General features: G+C 46.9%; 1 protein-coding gene across 2 annotated transcripts in view; it reads left to right on the forward strand.

Annotated features, from left to right (window-relative positions):
- ANKAR (ankyrin and armadillo repeat containing) overlaps positions 1–20,927 on the forward strand; it is a 1,891,262-nt gene that overhangs the window by 1,173,895 nt on the left and 696,440 nt on the right. For both annotated transcript variants that reach the window (XM_069615641.1, XM_069615642.1), the window contains exon 14: positions 6,751–6,919. In XM_069615641.1, coding sequence (XP_069471742.1) covers positions 6,751–6,919 — 169 coding nt within the window. The remainder of the gene's footprint in view (positions 1–6,750; positions 6,920–20,927) is intronic.

Below are 20,927 nucleotides of genomic sequence, written 5' to 3' on the forward strand. Positions count from 1 at the left end.
TTTGGGTCCGCCTTTCATTTCATTTCTGACATTCGGTCTCCAGCCAACCGAACGCCTGGGGATTCAGAAAAGCCTACACAGGGTTCTCAGATCTGCCTGGATTTGTGGCTCTGGATTCTGGATTTGCTGAGTTGTTCTTCCACGGAACCGCAAGAAATGTCTGCGAATTCTAAAACCCTTGGGATTACTTAAAATACTCGCAACACAAGGCACACAAAGTAATAACAACCCTAGGCCCCCTTGCACAGTCCCTCAGCCTCACTATCAGCAGAGTGGCAGCATAGGCAGGCAGGCATCCATCCCTGCCACTTTCATAGTAACAGGAGAATTCAAAATGGCCACCAGCCTCTGTGTGACCTCAAGCCGCCCCCTGACAAGCCACATGATACTATGTACATAGCACAATCAGGAGGGAGAACATCCCTTGCAGACCAGATACAACAAATGATGCAAATCAACACTCAGGGGGAGGGAAACTGATCTTTAAGAGGAAGCCAGAACAGACAGAGATTGTCAGTCGTTGGGGGAGAACTAGAACGAAAAAAAAACAGCACAGCTAGGGAGGACCCAAGTGTGGATACTTGGAAAACACAGGTCAAAGAAGGAGCCTTAGAAACTGGTACTGGTGTGTGATAGTGTACAAAGAATTGTGTTTGGATAAGAGAGATTTAATTAAGTTTGTAAAGGAAGGAAAGGATTTGATTAGAAAGAAGCTACTGCCTTACAGCAGAAGGGGGCGTTGATGGAGAGAGTGTGATGAAGTCCCTTGTTTGGTGATCATGGCAGGGGACAGTCACAGAGCACCCTGTGGATAGTTCCAATCACTGCCTCTGCCGCAGTATAACCAAGGCAACAAGTAGGCTATCCCCTTGAAGGGAATGGAGGGGCAGAGGTCTTGTAGAGCCTTCAGCCCCTGAACACTCAGCCATCCTTGCATGGGTACTGTAACCGCTCTTAAATCCTTAAAGAAAGGGAAGTGAGCTAGGGCATAGAATCCGGGAGGAGCCAGCCCCAAACCCCACGGCAGAACTGGAATTCATTATAAGGGGGGAGACCTATCAGCTAACTCCAATACCAGCAGCATAAAGAGAAAGAGTAAGCGCGAGATAGTAACTCCAAGATGGCGGACTCAGTTGCTTTGACTGTGTTCCAGCAGAGAATGGAGCACCACCCAGGCCCAGAGAACTACAGCTCCCAAGCGCTGCATGCCAAATGTAGGTACCTTGGTTTGCTTACCTCAAGGAGTGGCGGGAAGGTGGCCCTATAAAAATGCAAGGGCTCATTAATTTATTGAAGGAGTTGGGAAGAAAGAGATTGATATTTGGAGCTGGCGACTGGCGTTCTGAACAGAGCGGAGAACAAGAACAGAGGAGTTTGCAGCAGGAAGAAGGTGTCGAGGAGTTTGGAGTCCAGAGGGGAGGACGCCCTGGAACAATGGGGTGAGTTTTGGAAGCTGGTTGGCATTCCTGAAGAAAGTAGTTGGGAAATATCAACAGACTGTGTCAGGAGAGGTTAAGAAAGTGGTTAGTGTACATAAGAAGTAGGAGGGAGATCTGTCAGAAGTGGTTGGAGCGATTGAGGAGTTTAAGGAAGTAGTTTGACGTTTTAAAAAGGAAGGCACAGTTTCATCGAATGAGGTTAGCAGAGTCATGGGGAAGGTTAGGAGGTTTCTGAAGGCAGTTGAAGAAATTAAGAAGGTGTTTGAAATTGGAGAGGCAGGTGGTGAAATTAAACAGGCAATAATTGAACATCTTAAAGAGGTTAAGATTCAGAGGAGGTTGTTGAGCTCTAAGAGGTGATTGGTGACATCAGAGGGAGAGGATTGTTGACCTTAAGGAAGGAGGTTGATAAAGATCTGGAGGTGGTATTATGTGAGAGTAAGGATGACGAAGGAGATTTTAAAGAGGAAGTTGTTGAGTCTGAAAAGAGTTTAGTAAACATCTGATGGAAGAGGTTGGAAATGTTTCATAAAGAAGTAGCAGTTTGGAGAACATCGGAACGAGAACACCATGAGGGGGTACTAGGAGGGAGTGCTAGGAGGAAGTAAGAAGTGGTTTGAACCCTATCAGACAGAGATAACGGGAGAGATTGAGCAGGCATTTCACAAACATTAGAAGGAGGGTGTTGGGAAGGTTGAGAAGCTGTTTGGGGGATATCAGAAGATTTTAAGAGTGACTGAGGGGCAATCTGGAGGAGATTAATAGGGGTTAGTATAAGAGAGTAAATATAAGTTTGCAGAGCACGAGGAGGAGAAGGAGAGATTAGACAGAAAGCATAGGAAGTTTCAGGAGGGTCATTCTGGCCCAGTGTTAGCTATTAGAGGCAAGAAGAGGAATGAGTAGGTGGTGTGGTGGCGAGGAGACAGAGTATAGCAAGCAATGAGAGGTTACAATGATGGGAGAGACCCAAATCTTAAAACAAGGAGGTAACAGAGCCCTCTTCATAGTACCAGTAAATTCAGGAGTGGGGTCAACCCACCTGGCACAAGCTTGCACTCAACCGAAAGCGACAACTCTACCTCCAATTCATAGAAAAGATCCATAAGAGACGAGCTTGAGAACACCTTTAACCCACCCAAAAGGAGATATTCTGAAAAGGGCGTGGTACCAGTGTGGGCGCCAACACCAAACAAAAGTGGATAAACTCATTGTCCCATGTAAAAGCGGGCCCAAATGTGAGGACAGAGAGACTTTGTGGTTTTCGTCCATCTTTTGGAACATTGCTTTGCCCTATCCTACAATTTGAGACTTTGGCCCTCATTCCCTGTATGGCAGAGTGGTAAAAAAGTGGCAGTAACAGAATTACTGCCACTTTTTCCGTCCCACCATATTCAGAGTTTGACTTTGAAGTGGATGATTTACCTCCAGAATTATGTTGAACGTAAAGCCTCCAACATTCCACCGAATAAAAATTGCCAACATTGGCAGAATTACTGTCAGCGGAATTATCTAAATCCCAATGGTGGTATTTCAGCAGATTTACCACCAGAATTCCACCAAACTCGTAATGAAGGACCTTGTTTTTTAATCCACCCCTTAGAACATTACTTTGGGTACCTCCTATACTGTGAGACTTTGTGTCACTTTCATTGAATCTTATGAGCATTTACGTTGGTCCATTCGGCATTGTGAGACTTTGGATCTCGTTTTAAATTAGCAGTAACAGGAATAAAATGTGTAAAAGCCTTCAAAAGGCTTTTATGCACTAGATTCCTGCTACGGCTCATTTTCATTCACTTGTTTGATGGAGAGGAGGGATGGATTGTAACTTACGATTCTGCCACCCCCCATTCCATACAAATACTACAGCAGTATTTTGCGCTGGTATGGATTTTAATGCTGGCACAAATTCTGTGGATTCCTATGCAGTCCGCCAGCATTTTACACCAGCAAAAGCAGACGGACTCCATAGGAATTCATTGTAAACGCTGCCTGACATGTGAAGACTACTTACCATGCGAGCATGGTAAGTGGCGCTCACAATTACAATTAAACCCTGCCTGACATGCTCACACGTTGGGCAGTAATTTCAACTGTGAAAAGTGCTTACCAGGTGGACAGTTGGATCTTGCTCCCCTATTGGCGCAAGATTGAAATGGAAAAACCTGCTACTTTTTAAACATTTGTAAGCATTTCTTGTTAAATATTATTCTGGGCTAGTCGGTATGGGGAGGAGGGCAGACCCGGGATACTGTTAGCGGCAATGATCAGACACAAGCCGGGGGCCACATACATTAATGCTGTGCGAACGGAGGGAGGCACAGTCGGAAGCCTTTCTGGACACCTTCCGTCGATACTACGAATGCCTATATGCATCTAGGGGGTCGTTTCCGGCAGAGGAGCTAGAAAGCTATGTAGGCGAGGCATCTCTGCCAGCATTGCAGCAAGAGGCGATGGAAGCTCTAGCCGAGCACATCACGCAGAACGATATTTTGCTTGCAATACGTGCAATGCCCTCCGCTAAAGTGCCTGGCACAGACGGAATCACGGCCACATTCTATAAGGCGTTCGGCCCGGAGGTAGGGCAACACTTGCTGTTGGTGTGGGAGGAGGTGATGAAGGTGGGTAAGATCCCTCGTCCTATGCGAGAGGCTGTGATAACCCTGATCCTAAAGCCTGAGAAGGACCCTCAAGACTGTTCCTCATACAGCCCTATATCCCTGTTGCACCTAGACACAAACATCTTTGCTAAGGTGCTAGCAGACTGATTGCTCCCGTACGTCTCAACCATTGTCCATGCGGACCAGTCAGGTTTCATCCCTGGGGGATCGACTGCGTTGAACCTGCGCAGGCTCTTCGCAATACTAGCTCAGATTGACCCCAAAGGGCAGGAACTGACAGCTCTACTCGACATGGAGAAAGCATTTCACTTACCTATTTGAGGTACTAAGACAGGTGGGCATTTTGGAGTACTATCTTACGGTGGTGTGTCTGCTACATGCCAGGGCGAACGCTTGCATAGGACTGGATGGCAGGAGATCCGGGACCTTCGACTTGGGACACAGAACTAGGCAAGGCTGTCTGCTTTCGCCATTGCTCTTCGCGATTGCACCACTCGCAGCCAGGCTACGTAAATTCCACTTGGCAAGAGGTCTGGCATTGGGCCGGGCTAGCGAATTGGTGTTGCTGTACGCGGATGATGCAATCCTATATTTTAAAGACCCCGCGACCAACCTGCGACCACTGTCACGAGAAATAGCGCCGTTCGGCCGGGCCTCTGGCCTCAAAATAAACTGGTCAAAGTCAATCTTATTTCCACTAAATGAGTCAACCACCAAGCCCCCGGACACTGAAGGTTATAGGTGGGAACAAAATTCAGTTATGTATCTAGGGGTGTGCATTAGTCCTGATGCCCAAACACTATTGGAGGACAGCCATGTAAGATATTTGAATGTTCTAAAGCCTAAAACCTAAGCTGGGGCGGTGGTCGCTGCTGGCGTGGATTGCGATCGCCAAAATGGTAGTAGTCCCCAAACTACTCTACATTTTCCAAAAATCCCTGTGTGGCTGGCGGTCGCTATTTCGGTGAGTTGAAGGCCCTATTGGTCAAGTTGACATGGGACCCACGGGCCTCTCAAGTTAGTTGGTTCTCCCCATGGAATGTGGTGGTGTTGGTGCACCAGACCTTAAGTTATATTTTCTTGCAGCACAATTATACCTTGCATCCTACTGGATGCTGAATGCCCCATACTAACCTCACATGCACAGAGAAAGATGCTTGGTGCAACCATGCAACCTGCATGGGGTTCTGGTATCAAGGAAGGTGTCGGATTAATGCAAATTTGATCCAGTGGCGTGCACAGTACACGTGTGGAACAGGGTCTCGAAGCAGCTACGGCTCTGTATCCCCAGTGACCCGGGTCTTCATCTATGGAATATAGAGTCCCTACCACCAATATGTGACGCAGTCGTGATCCAGGAGTGTCGAGGAGTGGGGATTGAACGTATGGCAGATTTATACCCTGGAAGAACATTTGTAACACAAGAGCAATTCTCTGCAAAGATGGGAGGGGGTTGCAACGCAGACTATAATACTTCAGAATCAGGCTGCCTTCAGAGAGTGGTCCCTGTCGTTCCCTAATATGCCACACACACTCCCGCTGCTGAAATACCTATTGGGCTCACTGGCTACGAGGAGGGTGGTCTCAACATTATACAGGCTAATCCAATGTGACTCTTCTCGGGCGACCCTGAAGATTAGGCGAAGGTGGGAGGAGGATGCTGGAGCTCCTTTTTCAGACAAACAATGGGCTATGTTTTGCGAACGCACGCATAGTGGTGCATTCAATACACGCTTATAGTTGATTCAACTCAAAACCTTGCACAGAGCGTATCTAGCCCCGGTTTCCTCCATCTATTTAATCGCTCCAGGTCGGGCTGCTGCCGAAGGTGCAATGAGTAATCAGCGGACTTTATCCATATGTTGTGGCGGTGCCCTAAGTTGTGGTACTTCTTGGAAGGGGTGGTGGAGGCTGTCTCTAATATGATGGGGCACATGATACCCTGCAAATTGTTGTGCTGCATGTTTGGTTGGCTCCCCGGGATCCCAAAACAAAACTGGAAGCTGCTTACAACATGTATGATAGTTGCGAGGAGATGTATACTGATGAGATGGACTGGCTCGACCCAACCTGGGGTAAGGGTTTGGCTGAAGGAACTTGTATGGCTAAATGACACTGATAAAGAATATGGTCTCCTGTGTGGTCTGCAGAACAGGCCTAAGAGTATATGGGGGCCTTTTGTGTCCTATCTACTATCTTAACGCCAGGAGACAGATCCTGGGGAGCCAATGCCTGCATCATAGACATTGAACCGGTCCCCGGGCCTTGCTGAAGTATAATCCACCATGCCAATGTGTGACCTAGGTATAAGCACTGCCTTGCATATTTCACAATGTTGTACCTCACAGTGCTGATGTATAATTGTATGTTTTGAGACATGAATCAATCAATAAAGTTTAAAAATATATATTATTCTGGACGTTTGTGGATGCCGTTATATTTGGTAAAGATGGTTGTGCTAGATTGTTTTGCTTACTATGAACAAGTGCTAAATTCAAAGTATTTATTGATGTAACTCGCTTTTTTCTCTCTTCCCATTTCTTCCTTCCTCTCTTTCTCCCTCTCGTTCTGCACACCTTCTCTCTGTCTCTCTTTCTTTCTCTCTCTCTCTTGCTCTACATTATTTACAATATATGTGACTCCAGTAGAATCCATAATTCTGAAAGTTTATTTTGCAAACATTGTATTAGGGTGGAGTTGCGCCTCTGGTGGATCTTTTGCGCATGGATTTAGAGGATGTGTTAGTGAATGCAATGAACTTCATCCGGGAATTGTGTAAAGGAAATCCATTAAACCAGAAGGCAGTCGCAGGTGAAGGGGCCATTCCACTGCTCGTGGAGTTCTTATCCTCCAAATCAGGTAAAAATGATTTGATGTCATATTGGTTTGTTCTATTTTCTGGTATCTTTTAAATCGTCAGAATAACTGTTTGAAAGAAATCTTCAAAGTCAAGTAGCAAAAGTAAGCCTTTGTATGTTACAAACCAGAAATTCATGTCATCAAAGTGTTAAAATGAAAATTGTGAAGAAAGTGAATTATTCTGGAAGAGACATAAATGCAAAGATGCATATGATTGGTTGTGGCTAATTCCTAATTTTCAGAGAAAACAAACATATTGATGTTTGATATTAGGTCTATGCTCCCCTATGCCATCGTTTGGTGTTGGTGAGCTCAAACCAAACAATGTTCTAATAGCACAAAACATTGATAGACCAAAGCCAAACAGTCCCAGTGCTCCACATGGGTCAACAAGTACAGTCGAAATGTGATACAATAAGCATGCTAGAGTTTCTAATTGTATGTTTGTTCCTTTTAAAAAATAACAAAGGTCCATTTCTGTGAGAGGAAACGTTTAACACATATTGTTATTCCAAATAATGAAAAAGCTGTGTGTGAACACATATTTTTTGTTAGAATGTTTTATTAATTCATATTGTGCATTGCACTCTGTACCAAGTGTAAATTATGGCTGTGTAATAGGTATAGATTTCATTCTCAATCATGCCAGCCGGGATATGCCATATTGTGGATTTCATTGATCACAACCAGTTTTCACAGATGCCCTCAATAACACACCAACTCCCAAATACAGTTCAAGTGGTTTTATTGATATACTTTAAATAGGGTCTACGGCCTGTTCTACCCTAACCCAGAAGTCCCAACTCCCAGGTTAGTTTCTACCGATTATTGACCCTACTGTCTAAGTTCCGTCTGCTCTTGTGCTGATGGCCTAAATGCAAATGCCTCATCTGCATAACACATGTGTGACCTACTCTGCTCCCCTGTTTAGTTCTAGAAATCCAGGTGGTGCCTTCCAGACATTCAATCTCCAGTCAGGTTTCCCTCTCAAGCCCTGCTATTCCTCTACGTTTCTAGTTCTGGCCCTCTGTCATTTCCCTCCTACTCCCCTGCTTCAAACTCTTCCACCATTCCTTCTGTCTCCCTGATACTTCCTCCGCTGTCCCTCTGATTGTTCTCTCACTCACCTGCCTCCACCCTCTGATTTTACCTTACTCTTCCCTTCTTCCTACAACTCTCCTTCTTTGTACTACTACTCTCCCCTCCTCCACACCTCTACTAAACCCTCCTCTGCACCACTACTCCCTCCTCTACAATGCTACTTCACATCCACACTTCTGTTACTCCTCCCCACCTTCTTCTCTGTCACCTTCCTTTCGCTCCCTCAATCACCTCTCACTCCCTAATCTCTTACTACCCCTTTCACTCAAACATCTTCCATGCACAATCACAGCACAATTCAACTTTTTATCACTAACCAATACCTCACGTTTGCTACAAGTTGACTTCACACTCCTTTCCCCTCTCTTCACTCCTTCTGGGCTCTCTGACTGCTATCTCCTCCTCCTCTGACCTCACCCGAGCAACCCACACCTTCTTGTTTCCTCTTTATGGCTTTGTCCTCCCCTTCTTCTCCCGCGCGTCCTCCCCTGTAGATTTCCTGACCAGGCTGGCTTTTTCAATCACATCCCAGGAGGTGTTACAGAATGGTCAATACATAAAAAGGGAGCTAAGCAATGTTCCTTTTTGCATTGTGGGCCTGCCGGCTCCCAGCAGTGGCATACTGCATGGAACAATGCCAGAGTTCATGTCATGTAACCGCTCTGCAGTTGATCCATAGGTAAGCGGTTTGTGTTGTAGCAGGTACACATTCATGTCAGGTAACTGCTTCGCGACCGTGTTGCAAACACGCAAGTCTGTGGGTCGGCAGGTTGGTGCATAGTAATACCTGGCTCTTCTCCTTAGCGTTGCTGCCATAGTGCACCGCAGTTCTCTCTTTTTCTGGTGCTGGTTGGAATCTTCTGTCTAGAAGCTTTGTCACTGAAGGCCATGGTAGGGTGCCTTCTCCAGGAAGGCTGAAACATGGTCTCTCTAACAATAAGAAAGGGACTGGCCAGCATATTTTCCAAGAGGTATGGGGTGATCATGTGCTGAAACTGCTCAAACACATATTGACACTTTGAGAGGTGACTAGAACTGGGCCCTTCCAATCGACACCTTCCCCCTCTGGGTTAGGACTGGCTCTGGGTTCCCCCCCAAGTAGTCCTCCCACCCCAGGCTGAGAGGGGACTCCATCCCTCCTCACAGGGTCATGCTACTGACCTTATCACACAGTACATCCCTATGTCTTGGACTAGAGGGTGGTGTGGCCATGAGGGCCAGTTGTCTCCACCTGCTACATGATGCTGAGTCCAGGAGAGGTACAGGAAGAAACCCCTCTCTTGCCGTACACTGCCCCAATCTTTTGGCAGGGGCTCTTCACCTTAAGTGCAAACCTGTTCCTCCAAGTTTTCATGAAACATTCAACACTCACGCACTTATAGTGCAATCTCTCCCCAAAGTCATTGAATACTGTATCGCTTGGAGCTCCACCTACCACAAAGTCATAAAAAACAGTATGTCTGGGACCTCCCACAAAGTGTTTGTAATTGCCATTAGTAAACATTTGCAAGGTAACACTGCAGCCTCCACAGAAGGAGAGTTGACTGGGACCTATCCATAAGGGTGAAACTATGATAGAATTACTAAAACCTGGGAAACCTGTTTTCACTTGTGAAGGTGCTGCTCACCCTCACTCAAACAACTTTTAAGGCTAGCTGCACACTGGGAAACGTTTGTTCTTGACTTCAATGCACAGATGAGCAATGCCTTGCTTGAGAGCGAAACATGAAGCTCCACGGCAGAAGTCTCTCTGCTGGCATTGACAGAATATCAGTCCAAAATTGCCAGCCGGCATTAAACAAGGCTTGGACCATGGTTCTGCATGGGTGGTGGGGCAACAGAAGCATCAGAAAAGCCATCGACTTCTCTCAGCCTGACCAATCTGATTTTATGACTAATAAAGGTGAACACCTTTGTGTGATAAAACAAGGGCCATCCCTGTGGTGGGGTTTACCTGCCGATAGGCCAATTGCATTTTGACATGAGTGTGGATATTTGGCAGAGAAGGAGCTGTGGAAACAGTTGGAGGCAAAGGCAGAGGAGATTGGGGTGGAGCAGGAAGTGGAAGAGTCTATTCGGGAACAGCTTCGAGCAAACATCAACAGAGAGGTAGAAGAGTGTATTCAGAAAGTGGCTGGAGGAGAATTAAAGGAGAGGAGGAGTATTTCCTGGAGGAGTTTGGAGGCAGCACTCAGGCAGAGAAGGAGGAGTGTACCCACAAGACGATAGAGGAGACATCAATGGAGAGGCTAGAAAATGTATTAGGCAGGACGTTGGGCAAGAGTAGAGGAGGTGAAGGTCAAAGTGATGTGAGAAAGGAGCAGACCCGCTCTTAGACCAAGGGGTGTGAGTGGAGGCGGGGTGGAGGTATGAGCATATGGTGATGGGTCACAGAGGCAGAAATAATAGAGATGTGGCCAGCAGGGGCTGCAGGAAAGATTCCCTTAGGTATACAATAGTTCTGACTCAATGGGGAGGTAGACAAGGATATGATGGTGGGGACTAGAGCTTAGACCTTAAGACTGGGAGGTAAAAAAGGCACTCAGACTAGCCTATAGAGTAACTTGGGTGGCTAACCTCTTGGAAGAAGCTCTGGAGCCTATCCCAATAACATCCAGCCCCAGCTTCTCACTTTGCCTGGATCAAACAGACAATCAGGCATGGGCCATGCAATCTCAGCAAGGTATCTTCCGGCGCCAAGGACAAAAAGCAGAGGATCTGAAACTATAGAACAAAGAGTCAATAAAATTAAGTGTAGGGACGCTCAAACCCCAAGACTCTGAGTGACTAAGAAATAACGACATGAAGGGAACCCCGAAATGAAGGTCACAAAACTCAGAGACTTGTTTTTGTAACCCAAGAAGAAGCTATTCTGTTGCTGTGTTGCGTTTTCCTAAGTCGGCTTACTTGTGTAACAATGCCTAATAAACCTGGATTTTTTCATCCTTAATCTTCTGTGTCATATTGATGCTACTCTGCTTCGTGACACCACACTAGTGCTTAGTTATGGTAGTCACTATGTCAGTCAAGCCACCAATGAACTAAGTAATGGCACAGATGATCTCGGTTATGTCAGCCAAGACCTCAATAAAGGCATTCAGCATTTTAGTTTTGCCATGCAGAATTTAATGTATGTAATCTATGCCATTTGGAACTAGAGCTTTTCAAACCAAGCGCTTTTCGTGTGGGCCTGAATCACTGTCATGGCATCAGGAAAACTGGATTTATTAAGGGTTTGTAATGCATGTGATGAAGTCCCCTGCTGTGCCTGGGGTAGATGCTGCGAGAGAACTGTCGCCATTTATAACCAAACTAATCAACTCTTCCTTCACCTCAGGTTCAGTACCGATCAACCTAAAAGAGTCCTGGGTACTGCCACTACTAAAGAAGCAAACCCTTGACCCTACCATTCCGACTAACTTCAGGCCCATCACGACTGTGCCCTTTCTCCTAAAAATTTTAGATAAAGTGGCTTACTTGCAAATTCAAAGCTTCCTAGAGTCTAACCACCTACTTGGAATCCGTCAATCAGGATTCCGCCCGCAACATGGGACCGAGACAGCGTTAATAGATCTTAAGGCCCAAATAGACGATTGCAGAGACAATGGCCAAGCGGCCCTACTTCTCCTCCTGGACCTATCAGCGGCATTCGACTTAGTGGACCACACAGTCCTCTGTAGTCACCTCGACTCGGCAGCCCACTTCTCAAAAGAGGCCATAATTTGGATCAAGTCATTCCTGAGTAATCGGACCATGAGAGTCTTTGCTCCATCAGCCTCAGCAGATCCAATCCCTATAACATGCGGTGTTCCACAAGGGTCTTGTGTGTCACCCACCCTCTACAATGTCTTCACGAAGCCTCTCTTTGATGAAATGGATCATCTGGGTATCGCCTACACTAACTACGCAGACGATACCCAGATCCTCCTCCCGCTCTCAGGAGACTACGCCAAGGACCTGGCCCTAGTGAACAGGATCTATAGCATCGTTCAGGCATGGATGGCCACACACGGCCTATGCCTGAACGATGATAAAACTGAGCTTATCATCCTGGGCACCACTACCTATATATCCAAACTCAGCCCCGATTACGACAACTTCATTATTGATGGGAACAACATAAAAGTAGCTCATGAAGTAAAAACCTTAGGATTCTACCTAGACGCTTCCATGAACTTTACCAAACAAGTTAACTCTCTAGCTTCTGCCACCGCATATACATGCAAACTTATCAGAGCGAGCAAACAATTCCTCTCCACAGATAGCTGCATTACACTTGCCAGAGCCTTGATACTGTCCAAATTAGACTATTGTAATGGACTTTACATTGGAGCTAATAAACAGACCATCCACAAAATTCAAGTGCTCCAGAACAATGCCTTGAGAGCAGCACTCAAGATTAATAGAAACGAGCATATATCCTCGACAAGAAGAGAATACAAATGGCTCGCCACCATAGACAAGATTCATCTCAAAATCGCTTCCCTCACCCACAAATGTATCAACAACAAAGCTCCACCTTACCTCATGGATAGATTACGCAAAAGGACTTCTTCCAGACCTACCAGAATAGCCAACGCAAACTGCCTCCAAGTCCCGCGTTTCAAACTTGCCACTATAGGAGGAAATAGCTTCCCGGTCAAGGCTGCGCAGTTATGGAACTCCCTCCCGCATGATGTCAGAGAACCTCAGCCTTTCGCAAAATTTAGACAAAACCTCACTAGGTGGCTGAGAGCCAACGACAGCTAACTAGTCCACTTGTCACATTGTACATCACTGTATATAACTATATATTACGTGAACAGGAGCATGCTCCTCGCTCCCCTGTCCTGATCTCTCCTTGCTCCCCTGTCCTTGATCTCTCCCCAACGACAGCTAACTAGTCCACTTGTCACATTGTACATTACTGTATATAACTTTATATTACGCGAACAGGAGCATGCTCCTTGCTCCCCTGTCCTTGATCTCTCCTTGTTCATATCTGCTTGCTGTAATATTGCTGATGTCTATGTCTACACTTCCTGCCTTTTCCTGTACTTGCAATTAGCCGAGCATATCTGTAACCAAGCTCAGCGCATCTCTGCACCTTCATCTGATTTCTATGTACCTGTAACCAAGTTGAGCATATCCTTGTCTGTTTGCGCCCTGATACTCCAGGGTATGGCGCGCTATACAAATAATAAACTAAACTAAACTAAACTAGAGGATGGTGTAGTGGATGGGGGCTGGGCACTGCCACCTGCTGAATGATGCTGAGCCCAGAGGAGGTAGATAGCGGATCCCATAGACCATGCCACCTTTTACCGGGACTAAGATAGAAGAATGTTGCAGGTATCAGAGCCTTTCTGTTACTCGCTCTTTAAGGAATCCACAGGGATTTAAATTAAGTCTGTTGGCAATGTTGTGATTCCCCTATTTGGTAGTCTAGTCTTAGGTCTGATACTCTTACACAAACTGGATAGCGCAGTGACAGCCTGACAGCAAGATATGGTGCAGAGCATGCAAAACCACACCGAGTGCGCGAAGAAGTAAGCTAGGACAGTCCACTTGACTGTATCAGAGAGATGTGCATGACAGACAAGATGGCTATTGCACATAATATCGTCTGCGTCGCCTCACAGCATGGCAATTACTCATTACAGGCAGTTGAATGCAGTGCATTAGAACTGCTACTCTAATCCCTAGGTAACTCCAATAAACTCTTTCATGTGCCCAAATACCTGTGCAGGCCTACCCAAGCAGAGCCGCTAAGTCACTAGAAGAGGAAGGGACAATTTGACAATGATGTGGGTGGCAGAAGTTGGCGGATGAGTTTCTGTAGTTGATGGAGATGAATGGAAGAAGAGGTTGAGAGGGAGGACACAAATTTCAAAGAAGGAGCTTATAGAGAGGCGGTTGGAGGGAGAAGGAAGGTGGAAGGAGGAACATTTCCAGGATGGATTGGCGGAATATCTGGAGGCTTGCAGGAAGGTCAAGGAGGCAATGTAAACGGAGCAGGTGGAGGAGGTTGGAGAGTATTGAGAAGGAAGACCAGGTGAAGATTGTGTGATGAGGAGGGGACTGAAGAGAGTATTGGGGAGGAAGATGGGGTTGTCAGGAATCGGCCCGGGAGCAACAGGAGTCTAAATAGGCTAGCGCCGACCCCGCCGTCTCAGAGAAAACAGGGTCAGGCTACATTGCATCAGCGGTCACGATCCACTCGGTTACCTCGTATTAAAAGCTTAATTCACGGCCATAAGAACTTGGTACAACCTCGTCCTTCAGGGTTCTTGCATTGGCGGGTACCATGGAGATTAGGGCAGCGACGTCGACCCGCACCACGGCTGCAGCACGTTCAAGTCATGTAATCGCAACTTGATAAACTCTAGCCTGCAGTAAACTCGTTGCTTCTGATTTTGAATTTGGAGTCTGCTACGTGCCTTGTGATTATCCTTGTTTCCCTGTTCCTTGAACCCTTGTTTTCCTGTCTTGCCCTGCTACCTTGCACTCTCAGTATCTCTTGTCAGTGCAATTCCCCCTCGCCTTCTGCCTACCTGCTCCTTTCATCTTTCCAGCCTTCATGCGGAATTAACCCCGTTCTGCCCCACTGCTAAATTGTTGCCGAACCGGACCTCGCCCAGGAATTGCCTTTGTCTCACGTTTTTTGTCTTCTGAACTTTTCTCAGCTACCGACCTGGACTGCCTTATGGATTGCCACTGCCTCTCAACTTGATCAACCTGGTTTATACTCACGCGTGGACTGCATAGGATTACCTCCGGCTTCTGGGAATTCACCTGACCAGTGCTCCTCATCAAGACTGCCGGTACACTACTCCACTCCGTTACCCGGTACGGACTAGAGACTGCCGTGGCACCATCAGGGGCGGAGGTAGGAGCGTCCGCGTGTCGTCGGGGATTGTACTGCCGCCCCTTAGGCTTACGTGTGCCGGCGGGAATAGTCCTACACCCCGGTACCTGGCGGTCTTACTGGAGCATTGGTTGCCTATGGAATTCTTGTTACCAGTCCCATGGTAAAAGTGTCTGTTCTATTTCATGTTTCTGTTTTTTGATGTCCTTGTGTAAGCATTAAGGATTCTTGTTTTTCTTATATATTGTAACAGCTATTTCTGCTCCTTGTGACGTCGGCATAAAAAGCATTACTGTTTTCAACTGGAATACGGTCATATCACGAGGGAGTCTGCTGCCACGCACGTTTGGGTCCATTCTTCCAAACAATTGATCCCTGGTGCTGGTTTATTTATATCCAGACACAGGGTTACATTGTAGGGTAGAATTCTTCTTCGACACTACGAAGGCAACCTAAGAAGGCAATCTTGACATAATCAGAAGCCTCTTAAATCACCTCCATGGACCCAAACGATGCTCTGACCCAGATTATGCAAATGGTTACTGATTTACGGGCGGATATGACGTCAGCTCATACCGCTACCCACCAGCGCATCAATGAGATACAGGCAGGGATGGTTCCTACCGCCCCTCCTGTAGTCGACCCTATGGCCCCCTCAGGTTCAGGAATGGCTGATTCTGGACAGGAAACAGTTCCTGTGTTTATGACAGCTCATTTCCCTCTAGCCCAACCAGAAAGGTTCACTGGAGACCCTCGTACTTATCGTACCTTCCTGAATCAGTGTCGTCTGCATTTTTTATGTAGACCTTCCTCGTTTCCTGATTCAAAAACCAAGGCGTCCTTTCTCTTGTCCCATCTTGGGGGGACTGCAGTATCATGGGCTAACCCTTTACTTGAACAGGGTAGTCCATTGTTGTTCGACTGTGATGCTTTGATTGCGGCAATGAGCCGGGTATTTGATACCCGGTACAAGACCCAAGCCACGGATATTGAACGTTTGAAGCTACATCAGGGCGATTCCCCGTTGTTGGCATATTTGGCGCGGTTTAATCAACTTGTGGCTGAAACCGGCTGGCCTGAGGACAAGAAGGCCTCTATGTTCTATCATGGACTATCCGACTCCCTGAAAGATACCTTGTCTACGGTGCCTATTGTACCCACAACCTTTCCGGAACTCTTAGATATGGTTCTTCAGATCGACTCAAGGAGAGCCGAAAGGAAAGGAGAAAAAAGTGCTTCTACACCCTTGGCTATGTTACCTCCAGCTCCCGTTCAGGGGGGACCGGAACCAATGCAGATTGGAGCTATTCGGGGTCCTTTAACTCCTGAAGAAAGGGAGATCCGAAAGAAGAACAACCTTTGTTTCTATTGGAGTTCATCAGAACATCTGTTAAAACCTGCACTAAGAAACCCAAGCGTCAGGGAAACGCCAAAGCCCGGCAGTAGAGGGAGTCACACTGCCGAGCTCACCATTCCTTGACTCCATGACTAAGAGGCCTTTCCTTGTTCCTACCCTTTGCGCCCTTGCCTCGGACCAGGAATGGCTCATTGATGCGGTTTTGGATTCTGGAGCCACCGGTAATTATGTTGATGAGGCCTTCGCTAAGAAACTAGCCATCCCAGTAGTTACCAAGTCCCAACCAGAAATGGTTAATACTGTGGATGGTTTGATTCGGCTTTATGGCTTAGTTACGGAACAAACGGTGGATTTGGTGCTAACCACCTGCCAAGGTCATGAAGAGACGATTAGTTTCGATTTGATCGCAGCACCACAATATCGGCTAATCTTGAGTCTACCTTGGCTGAGACGTCATAATCCGGTGGTAGATTGGAACTCCGGGGAACTGGAATTTGTGTCTGCCTATTTTGAGAACTCATGTTTTTCCTCGATTCCCGAATCAAAGAATCCGTGCCGACCATTGTTGCATGGCGTCTCCACTATCGGAGCCATTGTTACTACACCATTACCCGAAGAATATGCTGTCTTTGGGGATGTCTTTGATGCGAAAGGAGCAGAAATCCTCCCTCCTCATAGGCCATATGATTGTCCTATCGATCTGATTCCTGAGGCCAAAATACCTGTCGGTCGTATTTACTCACTGACGCAAAAGGAGGAAGGTATTCTAAAGGAATATATCGATAAATCCCTAAAAAATTGATTTATCCGTCACTCACGTTCACCGGCTGCTTCTCCAATGTTTTTTGTACCCAAAAAGGAAGGGGATCTCAGGCCATGTATAGACTATCGTGCTCTTAACGCCATTACCATCAGAAATCAATATCCGATTCCCCTAATATCTGTCCTTCTTGACCAACTCTGGTCTTCTAAGATCTTCACCAAACTAGACCCACGAGGGGCTTACCATTTAGTCAGAATAAGGGATGGGGACGAGTGGAAAACGGCTTTTAAGACCAAATATGGTCTTTTTGAGTATTGTGTAATGCCTTTTGGGCTGTGCAACGCCCCGGCTACATTTCAACATTTCGTTAACGACATATTCAGAGATATGAGTGATCGATTTCTTGTCCTGTATCTTGATGATATTCTCATATATTCAGACTCCTATGAAAACCATGTACAACATGTTCGTCACGTTTTACAACGATTAAGGGAGCATTCCCTGTATGCTAAACGAGAAAAATGCATCTTTCACGTGAAATCTGTGGAATTTCTTGGGTATGACATAACAGACCAGGGAATACAGATGAGTAAGAACAAAGTAAAAGCAGTTTTGGATTGGCCGGTTCCAAAAGATCTAAAAACATTGCAGTCGTTCTTGGGATTTGCCAATTTTTACCGGCGCTTTCATTCTCTGAAATCGTCGCTCCGTTGACGTCCTTGACTAGCAACAAAAACGTTTTTGCCTGGGATCAAAAGGCTAAAGACGCTTTTGAATCCCTCAAGTTAGCTTTCACTACAGCCCCAGTACTCCAACATCCTAACCCACTTCAGCAATATGTGGTCGAGGCGGATGCCTCCGATACGGCAGTAGGAGCCGTTCTATCACAGGCCTGTCGTGACTCTACGGCACTACATCCTGTAGCCTACCACTCCAGGAAACTCTCCGTTCATGAACGGAATTATACAATCACTGAGCGTGAACTCTTGGCCGTAAAAGACGCGTTCACAGTCTGGAGACATCATTTGCTTGGTACCCAGCTTCCTGTCCAGGTATACACTGATCATCGCAATCTAGTTGCCATTCGCTCTGTGAAATGTACCACGGCCAGACTAGCTCGCTGGCATGAGTTCTTTTCTGCCTTCAATTTCACGATCACTTATCGGCCGGATTCTTGTAACACCAAGGCAGACACCCTATCACGTATTCCGGGAACCGACGCATCAAAACCGGTTCCTACTCCAGTATTACTCCCCAGTCAGGTGATTTGTGGTTGTACGGTCAATCCTACGTTAAGGGCTCTCCTGGAGAACTGGGTTAAGCAAAACCCCCAGATCATTAAGGATGAGAATATCAGGGTCATGAATTTGCTACCCTATCTTCATGAAAAATTATATCTTCCCACGACGCAACTTGTTCCATGGCATTGAATTGGTGCCATGATTCTAAGTTTTCTGCACACCCGGGGATTAGAAAAACCATGGAATTACTGGAGAGATGGGCGTGGTGGCCTACCATGAGGTCCGACACGATCCAGTACATCAAGACCTGTGCTGTTTGTGCTCAGGGCAAATCCTCTCATGCAAAACCTATGGGGTTGTTGCATCCCTTGCCCGTCCCCAGGTTACCATGGACTATGATATCTATGGATTTCATTGTAGAGTTCCCTCCAATCGATGGCCACAATACCATCTGGGTTGTTGTCGATTATTTGACGAAGTCTGCCTTGTTTATACCCTGTTCGGGATTGCCTTCTGCCCCAGTCCTAGCTGAATCGTTAATTTCCCATGTGTTCCGACGTTTCGGTCTTCCTAGTGTCATTGTCACGGATCGGGGATCGCAATTCACTTCACGTTTCTGGAGGGCTATCACAACGTCCTTGGGCATAGAAGGCAGGTATTCCAGTGCCTATCACCCTCAGACTGACGGGCAAACGGAGAGAATCAACGCAACTCTAGAACAATACCTCTGCTGTCTTCTGCTCCATTATCAGGGTTCTTGGACATCTTGTTTGGCCATGGCTGAATTTGCGTATAATAATTCCTTGCATACTGCCACAGGGGTCACCCTGTTTTTTGCTCTTTATGGACATCATCCACGTACCTTGCCATTGCCTTTGTCTGCTGGATCCAGTAACCCGGCAGCTAATTCTTGTGTCCAGTCAGTTACGGTTCTGCATACCCAAGTGAGACAACATCTGTTGGAGGCCCAAAGGCTTAGTAAACAGCATGCGGATGCCCATCGTTAGACATCTCCAGCATACTCTCCAGGTATGCAGGTCTGGTTACCCACACGGAATTTGCGCTTACCTGGTCGCAGTTCCCTCATGCCTCGGTTCGCTGGCCCTTTCACAGTCTCTGAAATAACTAACGCGGTGGCTGTCCGTTTACAGCTTCCTTTCACTTCGAAGATCCATCCTGTTTTCCACGTCTCGCTCCTGAAACCTGTTCAAGGGGGTTCACGGTTACTAGTCCCGATACGTCCCTTACCTGCTATTGGCTCGGACGAGTACGAGGTTCAGCAGATTAAGGACACCAAGGTTCGTCGTGGTGTCCGCCTCTTCCTTATTGACTGGAAGGGTTATGGGCCGGAAGACCGGACTTGGGAGCCTTTGGAAAATATACACGCTCCGACCTGTTTGCGGGATTTTTGGGCTTCCCGTAGAGGGAGGCATTCTTTGAGGTGGGGTACTGTCAGGAATCGGCCCGGGAGCAACAGGAGTCTAAATAGGCTTGCGCCGTCCCCCCCAAAACAGGGTCAGGCTACATTGCATCAGCGGTCACGATCCACTCGGTCACCTCGTATTAAAAGCTTAATTCACGGCCATAAGAACTTGGTACAACCTCGTCCTTCAGGGTTCTTGCATTGGCGGTTACCATGGAGATTAGGGCAGCGACGTCGACCCGCACCACGGCTGCCGCACGTTCAGGTCATGTGATCGCAACTTGGTAAACTCTAGCCTGCAGTAAACTCGTTGCTTCTGATTTTGAATTTGGAGTCTGCTACGTCCCTTGTGATTATCCTTGTTTCCCTGTTCCTTGAACCCTTGTTTTTCCTGTCTTGCCCTGCTACCTTGCACTCTGAGTATCTCTTGTCGGTGCAATTCCCCCTCGCCTTCTGCCTACCTGCTCCTTTCATCTTTCCAGCCTTCATGCGGAATTAACCCCGTTCTGCCCCACTGCTAAATTGTTGCCGAACCGGACCTCGCCCAGGAATTGCCTTTGTCTCACGTTTTTTGTCTTCTGAACTTTTCTCAGCTACCGACCTGGACTGCCTTATGGATTGCCACTGCCTCTCAACTTGATCAACCTGGTTTATACTCACGCGTGGACTGCATAGGATTACCTCCGGCTTCTGGGAATTCACCTGACCAGTGCTCCTCATCAAGACTGCCGGTACACTACTCCTCTCCGTTCCCCGGTACGGACTAGAGACTGCCGTGGTACCATCAGGGGCGGAGGTAGGAGCGTCCTCGTGTCGTCGGGGATTGTACTGCCGACCCTTAGGCGTACGCGTGCCAGCGGGAATAGTCCTACACCCCGGTACCTGGCGGTCTTACTGGAGCATTGGTTGCCTATGGAATTCTTGTTACCAGTCCCATGGTAAGAGTGTCTATCCTATTTTTATGTTTTTTCATGTCCTTGTGTAAGCAGTAAGGATTCTTGTTTTTCTTATATATTGTAACAGCTATTTCTGGTCCTTGTGACGTCGGCATAAAAAGCATTACTGTTTTCAACTGGAATACGGTCATATCACGAGGGAGTCTGCTGCCACGCGCGTTTGGGTCCATTCTTACAAACAATTGATCCCTGGTGCTGGTTTATTTATATCCAGACACAGGGTTACATTGTAGGGTAGAATTCTTCTTCTACACTACGAGGGCAACCTAAGAAGGCAATCTTGACAGGGGTTAAGTTCGAGAAGGAGATTGGAGTGAGTA

Source organism: Ambystoma mexicanum, chromosome 9 (genome assembly GCF_040938575.1).
Source record: "Ambystoma mexicanum isolate Mex_15411 chromosome 9, UKY_AmexF1_1, whole genome shotgun sequence".
In the NCBI taxonomy this organism is placed as follows: Eukaryota; Metazoa; Chordata; class Amphibia; order Caudata; family Ambystomatidae; genus Ambystoma; species Ambystoma mexicanum.